The sequence below is a fragment of the Zonotrichia leucophrys genome, chromosome 1 (assembly GCF_028769735.1).
Source record: "Zonotrichia leucophrys gambelii isolate GWCS_2022_RI chromosome 1, RI_Zleu_2.0, whole genome shotgun sequence".
NCBI lineage: Eukaryota > Metazoa > Chordata > Aves > Passeriformes > Passerellidae > Zonotrichia > Zonotrichia leucophrys.
Window position 1 is genome coordinate 30,218,684 of NC_088169.1, and position 12,959 is coordinate 30,231,642.

The 12,959-nt window shown below is 42.1% G+C and overlaps 1 protein-coding gene across 1 annotated transcript; it reads left to right on the forward strand.

The window, feature by feature from the left end:
* The first annotated feature begins 336 nt into the window (after positions 1-336).
* On the forward strand, positions 337-10,520 carry MFSD9 (major facilitator superfamily domain containing 9). Its single transcript, XM_064710395.1, has 6 exons — positions 337-659; positions 2,546-2,633; positions 3,908-3,951; positions 6,472-6,601; positions 6,974-7,183; positions 7,706-10,520. The coding sequence occupies exons 1-6, from the start codon at positions 555-557 to the stop codon at positions 8,491-8,493; spliced, it is 1,365 nt and encodes a 454-aa protein (XP_064566465.1). The 5' UTR covers positions 337-554; the 3' UTR covers positions 8,494-10,520.
* The last annotated feature ends 2,439 nt before the right edge of the window (positions 10,521-12,959 follow it).

A 12,959-nucleotide genomic window follows, 5' to 3' on the forward strand; every position in this document is an offset into this window, starting at 1 on the left:
GAAACACTTGATACAGGCACCGGGCTGAGCCCGAGAGATGGCCGAGGAACAGCAGCAGCGCTGGGGCACGGGCGCTTTCCATATGGGTCGGTAGGATCGGAGGTGCAAGGGCCAAAACGCCATTTTTCTACAGCCACCACAAGAACTGTGCAGGGGATCCATCACCATGCTCCTATGGCATATTTGTTTCCCTATATTTGTTTCTCCATATTTGGAGCCCCTTGGCTCCACTGGGCTCCTCCTGAACGCCCAAAAGCCTCAGGCCTCGACGGGCCGGGTTGCAAAATGTTCCCCGTACAAACACGCAAGAGGCAGGAAGGGCAAAGTGCTACAGAGGTGTGTGTGGGAGGGTGCAGGCAGGGATCCCGACGGCTCCCGAGGTCGGCAGGGTGCCTTATTCGTCCTCATCTTCTCCCGAGAAAGAGGACACACTTAGGATACCGCGCCAAACGAAACAACAGCGAGAGTCTCCCCCGCCGGTGCCGGTGCCGGCGCCGCCGCCTCTCGTTTCCGCCGCGCTGCGGGCACTGCGCAGGCCCTGCGCCGCCGCCCGCATGGACGAAGAGGAGGAGGATGAGGGTGGCGGCGGCCGGGCGGCCACGGCGAGCCCGCCCGCGTCCGCCCGCTTCGTGCGGTGCCTCTACGCGGTGGGATTCCTGGTAAGCGGCGGCCCCGGGGCCTGCGGCGGGCGGCCGCGGCCGGGAGCGGGAAGCGGCTCCTCTGCAGGCCGTGGCTGCCGGGGTGCAGCGCTGCAGCAGCCCCTTGGGAACGGCAGGGCTTGTGGCGCTGGTGGTGTGCAGCGGCTGGGATCTTTTACCCCTGCAAACAGCCACGCAGTTCGGCACAAAGGTCGGATTTTTATGCTGTGAATGCCATGGAATAGTGTAGCACCCGAAAAGCTGAGTCTTGCCTTGGTGCTTATAACAGAGCTGCTTCCTGTTCTTGAAATACCCGTGGTTCCTGTAAATTTACCCCCCCCAAAAACCTAAAAATATGTTTCTCTCAAAAAGAAAAATAGAAGTTTCCTGTTGAAAGAACAGACTTTTTAAAAGGTTCATACTCTGTAGTGATTCCTGAGCCTCAGGAAAGTGCCGTTTAATTAATTTGAAATTTAAAAGCGACGATTTGGAAAATGAGTACAAAATGAGTATCAGTTTGCACTGTGAAATGTCAGGATAACTGTCTTACCTACTTTCAGGTTGGGCGATAGAAAGACCCAGCTGGTTTATGTCCTGGAGCAAATATTATAGCGAACTCTGCTCCTTTTAACTGACTTTTAAAGGCTGTGGTTCTCCAGCCCTGAATAGCTTATTGACACTGAACTGGAGCACACAAGAAAATCAACCAAGTGAGTGTCCTTTTAGAGGATGTGGTGATGCAGACTTCCTGTAGGCAGACAAATAAATACAGCACATTTGTCACTCTACAGAAGGAATTAGACAGTGGAATGAGATGTAACTACTCATCAAAGGATGGGGCTTGCTCCACCTGCATGTCACAGTCCAGTACTGCCAGGGTATAGTCTGAGACTTGTACTTCTTAATATCTCCATTGATGACCTGGACAAGGTCACTGAACCTTTCTTCAGATTCACATATGACAGCTAAGATTGTGTTACTGAGGATGTTTGTAAGTGGTGTGCTCTGTTTGTCCATGCTAATGTGTTTAATGATTCTAACCTTGTAAGCCTCAATTTCAACCATCAAAAAATAATTAATGACAGACTGTGAGAATTCACTTAGTGACTCACATTGTTACAGTTAATCAGTCCTTGAGGTAGTCTAGTTCAGTTCAAGCAGTCAGTGATGAAAGGTGATGGTGCTCCAATAGATCTCCTAGGGACACTGGATGCTGTGCCAGATTGTAGTAGTACTGAAAGAACTGCTGGGTCAAAGTGGTGAGCTTAACAAAAAGTAATAAAGCAAAAGGAACAAGTAGGAGATCCTTGTACTTCTCAGGATGGGCAGTGTCCTTTACCCTCCTCTTACAAAATGTTTTTCAATTATACTTTGCCTTTATTTTTTTTTTTTCAAGTTTCTGTCTTGTCACTACACAAAGGCAGTCTGTTAGTAGGTTTAGATCTATTGTAGCTTCTTCCCCATTGTAGTTTGGTGAAAGTACCGTTTTTCAAAATATATGTTCTTTGCACAAAAAAAAGCATGTTTAGGCGATTGAAAGTAGACCACTTTGAATTTAAAGGGCTAGTACAAAGTACTTTTCTTGTTAAACAGGTAAAGTTTAATATATTTAAAGGAATATTTAATGTTTAAATATATATCTTCAGAAGGATTGCATCTAGAGTGGGGGAAGAAAATTGATGTTTTCATAGGTTTAACTCCTCTGTGAGGCAATCCTTTATCTTTCAGTTTATGGGTTTTGTGAAACACATAAAATATGAAAAAAAAAGAAAAATTTTCTTTTGACCTTGTGTTGATATGGTGATAATTTACTTTTTTTTAATTTAGTTTTCTAATGATGACTGTTATTAAGCCAGGTTGCTATTGTCTTTGTGAAAGTTACTAAAAATATCCTACTTTCTTTTCAGGATTTATTCGGGGTGAGCATGGTGGTTCCTTTAATGAATCTTCATATCAAATCTCTAGGAGCAAGTCATACAGTTGCTGGAATCATAGGTGAGTTGCAGTACTTGATTTATGAAAGAGTAAGATAAGGCCTGGATTTTGCCTTGCTGTAAATTGGACATTGGAACACAATTCTTCCTTGCTAATAGCATAATAACAGATAAAGACAATTTCCATGTGTAACTTCTAAGGGCAGCCCTACTGTGTTAGACCCAGAGACCTGTCCAAACTCGTGCACAGACAGTAGCCAAAAGCACGTGCTTGGGAAAGAGCGCAACTGGAAAGAACAAGGAAGTCTTGCAGTAGCATTTGTACAGTACTTTCCAGCCTCCAAGAATTCACAGCTTAGCAATTTAGAGAGCCAGAGGTGTTGCTTGTAGTTTTATTGTTATTTACACTTTGCAAATGGTGCTTCTGCAGCTGGTTCTCCAAAACTTTCCAATGTCCATGACTTTTCCCAGTTTGATTAGAATCCTTACAAGTGTCTTGGCAAAATATTTACTCACTTTTACGAGTATTTACAAATAAATTCTGAAGATTTGGAATTTTTTCTTAAAGTATTTAGTGTTTAGGTATGGTTTGTGTCTTTAAAGTACCTTTTGTGGTATTGTTTATGGTTTGGAGTGATACAGTATTTTCTTTATTCCCAGACATGGGAGCTGTTACTCAGTTTTATTATTTTGCATTCTTATTTAACACTTCGTATGAAATAATTGTGCTTCTGCGCTGAGTTGAAAGTATTATTTTAAGCAGAAACTAGTCAGACATATTTTTTCATTTCAACAATCTGCTTTGATTTTTAACATTAGAAAAAAAATAGGTTTGGGGTGTATTCTTATATATTAGAGTCCAACAGATGTTTCTCTATGCTTCTCTTTACTCCTTCTCTTCTGTCACTAAATGCTGCTAATCTCTTAGCCTCCAAAATGAGAAAGTAGGGTCTGAGTTTTCTTCAGGGCTTCTGTGGTGCCTTGTAGTAGACTTAAGCACCAAGTGGAAAGTCCAATCCAGTAGAGAAATTCTCTCCTGATTCTGAGAAAGCAGTTATAAATGCTGAGATTGTTTTATACACCATACAAAGCAACATCATTTTACCTTATATAGTTTTACAACTTTTCAGCATTTTTTTCTTTTTTATTTTGTCATTCCCTGAAACTATTTCCTTTATTAAGTGCTAAACTCCACGCTTGGTTTGTCCTGCTCCCTCTTCCCATTCTTCTAGTAAACTATTCCAATGATTTCCCATTTTTCACAATTTAAAATTTTGTGCAGTTTTCATTAAAAAAAAAAAAGAATTTTTAACACTGGTATTTTGTTTGTTTTAGGATCTCTCTATGGTATAATGCAGCTATTTACCAGCACATTTGTGGTGAGTTCTAACACTACATTCCAGAGCATATTGGTATTTCTATGAATTGTAGGGGAGAAAAGGGTGGGGTTAATAATAGCATTTCTTGTTGTCATGGTTTGACCCGGAAGGAGTGGGAATTCTGGGAAGCTGTGGTCAAACCAATGAAGGTTTTGGGTTTCATACTGACACCTGGTGTAGCCAGTGGGGTTTGGACACACCTCCGAGAATACACAGGGGTTAAAAGCAGGGCACTGCCCTGGCACTTTCTCTTTGGACCTCGTCGGCCGAGGAGTTCAGATCTCTCCCCCGCCCGGCCCGCTGCTGCTGGGCGGGGGAGGGGCCAGCCATGCGGTAAGGCCTGGGGCCTGGACAGAGATGGTGTTGAGGGGGCTTCGAGGATGGAAGGGTGGGGGAGCCCCAAGAGACATCGGGCAGCCAGCCACCCCCCCCCCTTCCCCCCCAGGAGAGCAGCCAGCGAGAAGGGGGAGGAAGACTGCCCGGCCGCAGCGGCAGCGTGTGGGCAGCATGCGTGGGAGCCGTTCCGGGACCGACAGACAGAGACTGAAAACTTTTAACCCTTTCTTGCATGATTGGGGCCTTGCAAAAATGCTAATCCTCCTCGAAGCTGAATAAGAAGGGAGATAAGAGATGAGATAAGATAAGGACCTCGCCCGGAGATTGTGGAGATGATTGGATGGGGAGAGATGATTTGGAGTGGCCTTTTGGCTGGACTTTTTCTTGTAGCCATGGACTCAGTTGTTCCTGTGACACAGACTGCATTTAGGGGGAGGCAGTGCCTCAAAACCAGGAGGGTTCATTTGTGAGGACCCCCCGGCCCCAGGGGGTTGGAAATATATGGGGGGGACAGTTGTCCCAAAAGCAGAGACTGTGCCTTTTTGGAGTGAGACAAGGCATCCTTGAAAGACCACCCTAAAAGCAGCTCTGTCCATGTCTCGGTGGTGAGAGCACTGAGCATGGAAGGAACATGTCACAAGCGGCAAATGGACTTTCCGGGCGGTGCCGAAGTGACAAGGAAGCATCCGAGTGTGTTTTCCAGAAGCCTATGGAACAAGAAGGACTCCTTTTCCTCTTCATGAACTGCAGTTTGAGTATACTAAAGTGTCGTGCCGGGCTGGGCAGTTGGTATTTTTGAGAGAATGTATTGGATTGGGAAAGTCAGGGAGTGGGGAGGAGGAAAAGTGGTTTTTGTAAGGTTTTCAATTTTTTTTTTTTTCTTTTCTTTCTTTTCCTTATAGTCTTTCCTATTTTTTCCTGTAGTTTTAGGTAATAAAGTGTTATTTATGTTTAAGTTGGAGCCTGTTTTGCTTATTCCTGGTCACATCTCACAGCAGACACCAGGGTGAGGCATTTTCATGGGGGCACTGGCTCTGTGCCAGGCTCAAACCATGACACTTGTCATTTTGAAAATGCATAAAATGTTCATACAAGCATTTTGGTTGGAGGAACCAGTTTTCAGTTTGCATGAGAAATGGCAGTTTTCTTTATGGGGAATTGCCAGGTTTTTCAGGCCCAAAGAGAATACAGTTTTTAGACAAAAAACTAGAATACAGATTTGGGCTCAGATACATTACTGAGCAGGTCACAGTTGCACAGGTTTATCTGCTCTAGTGTTGGTGCTAGTAGAGCAGTTTCCTGCAGTGCAGTAGCCTGTCCAGAAAACAGTCTCATGAGTCAGTTTTTCATAGCCTGTGATCTAGTTTGCTTTCCCTGCTTTATGAGCAGCAGTGTCTTGTAATTCACTGTATGGTCTAAATTAATCATTGCATCTTTGATATTTGTTTGGTTTGGTTTTCTATTAGCTATTGATTTTTATATCCTGATATTACCTTGGTACTAGTTTTCTAGTGTTGAAGAGAACAGATTATGAGAGTGTCTCATAAAAGAACTGGTTCAGGGTTTGTTATGCAGTACACCTGGGATAATTTCCTGCTGTAATTTTGTGGCATGTTCTTGGAAGTGCAAGACCATTGTCTACTTTCTTAAAAAGCTATTTCCTCTTGGAAATAAAGCTGAATTAAAAGCATGATAAATGCAAGTTTTCTGTTTGCCCTCTGCAAACTACTTCTTACCTGTCTGTGCTCAGATAACACACTCTTCATAGCCAAGATCATTCCTTTTATGATGTTCAACAAGTGTCTTGATACATAGCAGCCTGAGTAATGCAAGCAAATATTTGTGACTGATTATGGTAATATTTTCAGAAGGCTTCTACTGGTAATATTTTGTGGTGTTTATTGCAGGACTGTCTTTTTAAAAGGGTGACTTTTTTATTAAAAAAATTCTGTATACACAACATTAAATGAAATTATAATTTTGGCAGGTAGCCTGCCAGCAGGGCAGAGCTCTCCTTGTGATTTCCAAATTTTGAGCACTTAGGAATGTTGTGTAATAAGCTTATTAGGCTTTCATTGACAGTCCTTTGATGTCTTTTCTCAATTTAATGTAGAAGTATTGATTGATCACTGCACATAGTTTAATGTTATAGAAAGCTAATCTTTCTTTCCTGCTTTGTGAAAGGGCTGCTGGAGTGATATAGTAGGAAGACGGTATTCCCTGCTTGCATGTATTCTTCTCAGTGCACTGGGTTACTTCCTTCTTGGAAATTCCACCACAGTGTTCCTGTTTGCTATTTCTAGAATCCTTGTAGGTGAGTAAACACTTGGCATTTTGCAGTTTCAATTCCCTGTAGTCTCAGGCTGAGAATTACTACAGAAGAAATCATGGTGTATGGATGGCTGCATAGCATCACCACCCAGTAGCACCAACTGAACCTTAGTATTGAAAAGTCTCTACAAATGAAGCATTCTCTTTTTTTTTTTCCCTGAAAATAATTTGAAATGTTGAGGCCTAACCCACCAGGCATCTAAACCCCACAAAGCTGCTTAGTCCAGCACTGAAGAATTTGTGATTAATTGAATTTTAAAAATACAAATCATACAAATTTGGACCTGAGATAGAGTCTGTCTGTTTTTTGGACCGAGAGATACATGTTTATTGATTTGTTTGTATTTTGTTGCAGGTATTTTCAAACACACACTGTCCATCTCTAAAGCCCTGCTGTCTGACCTGGTCTCGGAGAGGGATCGCCCTTTAGTGATGGGGCGCTTCAATGCAGCCTCCGGTGTGGGCTTCATTCTGGGACCTGTTGTTGGTGGCTACCTTGCAGAGTTCAAAGGTGGCTTTTACCAAACAGCCTTCATCTGTGCCTCCATCTTCCTTCTGAATGGTGGTAAGTTGATGTCACATCCTGCATCTTGGGTCCCTTTATTCCTCATTTTGTCCTTTTAAGCCATCTGTAATACCTTGAATGCACAGTGTGTTTATCATCTATGACATAATCATTGTGTATGCCAATAATACTGTTTGAATTTTAACTTATGTGGAAGGGTGGGAATTTTGAAACAGTTATCCCCCAGATGCTTTTCCTTTGTTCTGCCTATGTCCTCTTTACATTCAGACACAAATGGGAGTTTTTGATGTGCCCAAAGATGGAGACTAGAAATCAGAATTTTAGCTTTAGCCATTAGATTAGTTTATATCGTGTGAGTGTGGCATTTCAGTGCTTTCCTTTCTTGCTTTCACTGCATTTAAAATTGAACCAATACTATGAATAACACTAGACTTAATATTTGCAAATTTTTTAAGAGCAAGTACTGTTGAAGTATTTTTTTAATTGTTACAATCAAACTAATATCTTCCATGTAAAGTTGATGCAACTGAATGAAATCAACTAATTTCTTCATCTGTATAGGTCTTGTCTGGATGTTACCCTGGAGTGAAGAAAACACTAGCAATAGGAACCATTGCCAAGACAAAGAAACAAACAGTTTCTCAGCAAAATCAAATCATGAACATCACTTGAAATCAGCAACTAGTAGATCTATGACAAACAGTAGTTTTTTCCAGTCTCCATGGATCCAAGTTGCAACAGTGCTGAAGAAAATTAAAGGAATAGCATGCTCTAATTTGTGGGATGTATTTTTAGTGCGGTTCCTGATGTCTGTTGCTATACTGTTGTATTATAGTAATTTTACTCTTGCCTTGGAGGAGAGATTTGGGGTGAAACCCTTGTTTTCTGGATACCTCATGAGCTATAGCAGTGCGCTGGGAGTCCTGGCTGGTTGTTTGCTCGGACCAATAACGAGACTCTATGGGCACAACACTTACAGACTTCTGTTGCACTCCAGCACTTTTACCTGCACACTGATTCTCCTGTATGCCTCAGCACCGAGCATATGGATGGTCATTCTGTCCTCCACCTTCTTGGCCTTCTCCACCACTATTGGCCGTACCTGTATCATTGACCTGGAGCTGACCGTCGGTGGGAACGAGGCCAGCGGGACACTCCTGGGTGTGGGACAGTCAGTGACATCAGTGGGACGTATTATTGCCCCACTCCTTTCTGGAATTGCTCAGGAGTTCAGTCCTTGTGGCCCTCCAAGTTTAGCTGTGGGACTAGCATTAGTTGCTATTGTGATAATGAATGCAAACAAACAAAAATACCGTAGTCATGGAAGTGTGAAGTTAAAGAATCAGTAGTCACAATTTTGGATTGCACAGATGTATCTTCACCTGCCAGGCTTGTACAGTAATTACATGATTTTTAAGGAGAGCACATTATGTTCCTGTGGAAGCAAGTATATATATGTATTTCTGCTGCAGGGATTTTAAGTCTAGACAGGTATTATTCCAACAGATACAACCGTCTAGACAGATGTTATTCCAACAGGTACCACTATTTCTAAGAGGGGGCACATGTTGCTATATTGTACTGGCTGTGATTTTTTAAATGCATTTTTAACCTTTTTGGAGGGGAAAAAATGTCAGGAAGTGCACAAATCCTGCTTGTAGATCATTTTTGAAACAGTATTTAGATTGAAAGATCGTTTAAAAAGGGTGGATCAAAGGTGAATTTTTGTTATTTAATCAGGAGAATTTGCAATATGTTTGGCCTTAATTTCTTATTTTGTGGTCTATTTTCCTTTTGTCTGTTATGACAGTACCTTATATAACAGGGTGTTTGCTTATGTGATTTTTGTGTAGCATGTTTTGTCCAGACTATGGTTAGGCACTTTGGAGTAATCCTGCAACCCCTGCTGACTCCTGGTCTTTCCCAAGTAACAGAATTGGGTATATGCTAACTTCATGTACTAGAAGACCTAATCTTAGAATAGTACAAGGCCATTCAGACTGAAACTGAGGCTGAATTTAAGTTTTATTGAAATTTGAACTGGTGGCTTCAGTTTAGTAATAACTTCTACTGAGGAACTTTGTCATAATTTCTTTATTTATATTTCCTGTGCAATTTTTCTACCTTCACTTTAAGAATAAATGTCCTTCTTAATTCTCTCAAATGACTAAAGGTGTGAGCATCTACCAGTAGTTCATGGATCTGGATTAATGCATCCTCTTTCATCTCAGGGCATAAGTGACATTTCAGTGACAAGAGAAATACAGTTTTGTTAGCACTTTAGTCCTCATTTGTGTGCATGGCTTAACTGAAAAGAGGTTACTCTCAGAGCTGTACAGAGTTGTAGCACTCCTGTGCTGTTTACTGTTCAAGCTCATTACTTGCAAGTTACCATTGTTTGTATTTCATATGAAACATGGAAAAAATGTATTTTGCTCCAATAGTGTTCTCTATGATCTTCATTACATTAATGAATGTACATTGATGAAAGTACAAAGTCAACTATGTAAGTGCTTGTTTGGAGGGGTTTTATGCAATTCAGTTACCCCTTGAACACATCAGTGCAAACACTCTTCCTGCTCCAGGTCAGTCATGGATGGTGCTTGTGTTTATTTTCATTTTCTTCTTTACCTTTTCCACTGCCTACTAGCATTCAAATATTTTCTGAAACCTCCATGATTCCAGTGGCAGCACCATAGGAATTCATATATGGAACTCTGAATTGTTTTAATTTTATTAATTGACATAATCAGTGTCTTATTCCTACTGTGATTTCAGTACATATCCTTAGAGTTCTTTATTACAGTAATGTATGTTTCATTTCTCTCTAGGAACTTGAGGCATTTTCAAGTCTCTTATCTTCTCTTGCCATTCTTGGTAGATGCCCAAAACATTGTTGCTCTAAATTTCTTATTTTGTTTCTTTCCATCTTTTAATTTCCTTATTTTTTCGTTTACCTAAAACCTCCATTCTGTAAGTAAGGGCATTCTGTTTTGCATCTCTAGCAAGGGGTTAAGGGAAAGATTTGAAAAAAACCTTCATATATGAATGATTTTGTAATTTTTCCAATACTTGTTGGTTATATGACATAACATTTACCCTTCTAAATTGCTGCACTGATTTAATCTGACTTCTGTGTACATCTATCCTAATATCTATCCTACTGAATGGAGGTTATAGAAGCCTCACATTTGAGAAATCTGTGGAAGCCTGTGGTCTTGGGGACTCATTGCAACACATTTGACAGAAGTTTTTTGTTTGTAGGCCAAAATTATTCCTGAAGTGCCACAGAAACTTTTCTGTACAGGTACAGAAGAATTGCACTATATTTTTTTTTTTCTTTAAGGACTTTAAGAAATAAAATGAAGTCACTGTGGTTTTGTTCCCATCTTCCTCTACTGAAGCAACAGCACAAAATAGAAGTGTTCAAGTCAATGTGAAGTGTGGATGCTTTATTTTTTTTCCTCAAGCTGTGGTTAAAATAATTTGAATCTGTCTGCATTTCTCACAAAGGGCACAGGAACCAAGGATTCAACATAATTTGAATCTGTCTGCATTTCTCACAAAGGGCACAGGAACCAAGGATTCAACCAATAAGTGGGTTGGCAGTGAATGAAAAAGACGAAATAAAATAAAATGGAGAACTCTGCGATTTTGAGATGAAGTCCTTCAAGCTACTGTTCCTTGTGCCTGGAGGCCACATTTGCATCCCTTGTGTTGCCTCTTAGTTGCCATAACCATGCAAGGTCAGGGAGTGAAGATTCAGTGACATTCCTGCAGATACAGAGATATGATTCCCCATTTTAAGTTGAGGAAGGAGCAGTTGCAGCTAATTTTGGCTCCAGTCTAGTGGGCAAACTACTGAATTACTCAGCTGTTTCTCGAATCCAGTTGTAGGATCTTCTGTAGAAGACTAACAAACCAGATCTGAATGTGGACTAAAGGAAAACAGTTTCTGTCAGCAAACCACTGCAAATTAAGATTTTTCTCTTGCTTGCTGTTACTTTATTTTGGGTTGGTTTTCTTAGGCTTGTAGGAAGGGTTGGGTTTTGGTTTGGTTGCTTGGGTTTTTTTTGATCTTTGCCCTTCCCTTTGGTAAGTTAAGTGACTTTTTTGACTATTTTGATCAGCTCATGTTGAAGAGGCTGTGTATAAGTATTGATTTTATTGCTTTTAAATGATGAAGCAAAGGTAAGATTTTTTTCTCCTGTTGGGGTAGGCTGTGTACTTTTGAAGAGATCCTTTATAAACATATCAGCTGGGGGGTTTGACCCTGGCTGGACACCAGGTACCCACCAAAGCCACTCCCCTCTGGAACCAGACAAGGGAGAGGAGAGAAAATAAAACAAAAGACTAGTGAGTTAAGGACAGGGAGAGATCACTCACTGATTAATGTGAAAAATAGATTCAGTTTGGGGAGATAATTGAAATTGTTACAAATCAAAATCAGAGCAGGACAATGAGAAGTAAAATAAATCTTAAAAACACCTTCCTGCCACCCCTCCCTCCTTCCCAGGCTCTACCTCCCCCCACTGCTGCAGTGCAGGGAGACAAGGAGTGAGATGGTCAGTTCATCTCACGTTGTTTCTTGTGCTGCTCAGAGAGAAGAGTCCCTCCTCTGCTCCAGAGTGGTGTCCCTCCCACAGGAGAGATAGTCCTCCATGGACTTCTACAGTGTGACTCCTTCCCACAGGCTACAGCTCCTCACTGACCACTCCAGTGTGGGTCCCTTTACCACAGGGTGCACTCCTTCAGGAATGGGCTGCTCCAGTGCGAGCTCCCCATGGAGTCACAAGTCCTGCCAGCAAACCTGCTCTACTGTGGGCTCCTCTCTCCATGGATCCACAGGTCCTGCCAGAAGCCTGCTCCTCTGTAGGCTTCCCACAGGGTCACAGCCTCCTTTGAGCATCCACCTGCTGTGACATACAATCCTCCAGAGGCTTCAGGTGGCATCTGCTCCCCGTAGTCCTCCATAAGCTGCAGGAGCACAGCTGCTTCACCATAGTCTTCAGCACAGGCTGCAGGGGAATCTGCTCCAGGGCCTTCTTCCCTCCTGCACTGACCTTGGTGTCTGCAGCAGGTGTCTTTTCTCTCACTCCTCTCTTCTCTGGCCACAACTGCTTCTACAAAATAACTTATTTTTTTCCTTTTTTAATGTATTATCAAACACTGATTATCTTGGCTTTGGGTCCACCTTGGAGCCAGCTGGCATTGGCTCAGTCAGACAAAGGGAAAGGTTCTGGCAGCTTCTCAGAGAAGCCACCACTATGTTGTAGTGTGTTCTGTTAGTTTATTTAATTACTCCCCTATTTTCTGTATTGTCCCCCCCATCTTCTGTAATGGTTCTGCCCTCACCAGTTTTTCCCACCATTGTATCTATCATTTGGTTACCTTGGTTACTCCTGCCACAGTTTATGTCAATCCTCTCTGTTATATAATTTCCCCCTCCCCTGTGTTTCCTTATATGTGAATTTGTTCTCCTCTCTGGGCCCAGTCAATCACTCCCCACTCCTCCTAGTTTGCCAGAATCTTCTGTGCTTAGGGAGACTTGATTGGCTGAGGCTCCGGGGCCCCTCCTTTACATTGTTTCTATTGGGTTTTCTCTCATGCCCGTTATCCTGAGTTCACTCCCTTGCCTTCCCCTATTGGTTCCTTGTAAACCCCTCCCATGAATTCCTCCCCCCTTTATAACCCTGTTGCATCCTTTGTTCGAGGTCACTTCCTGGCGGCTATGTTAGATTCGACACCTTGGGGTCTGTCACTCCTTGGTTGACACGTTGGGTTCTACAATAAATCTGACAAGTCCCCAAGTGAG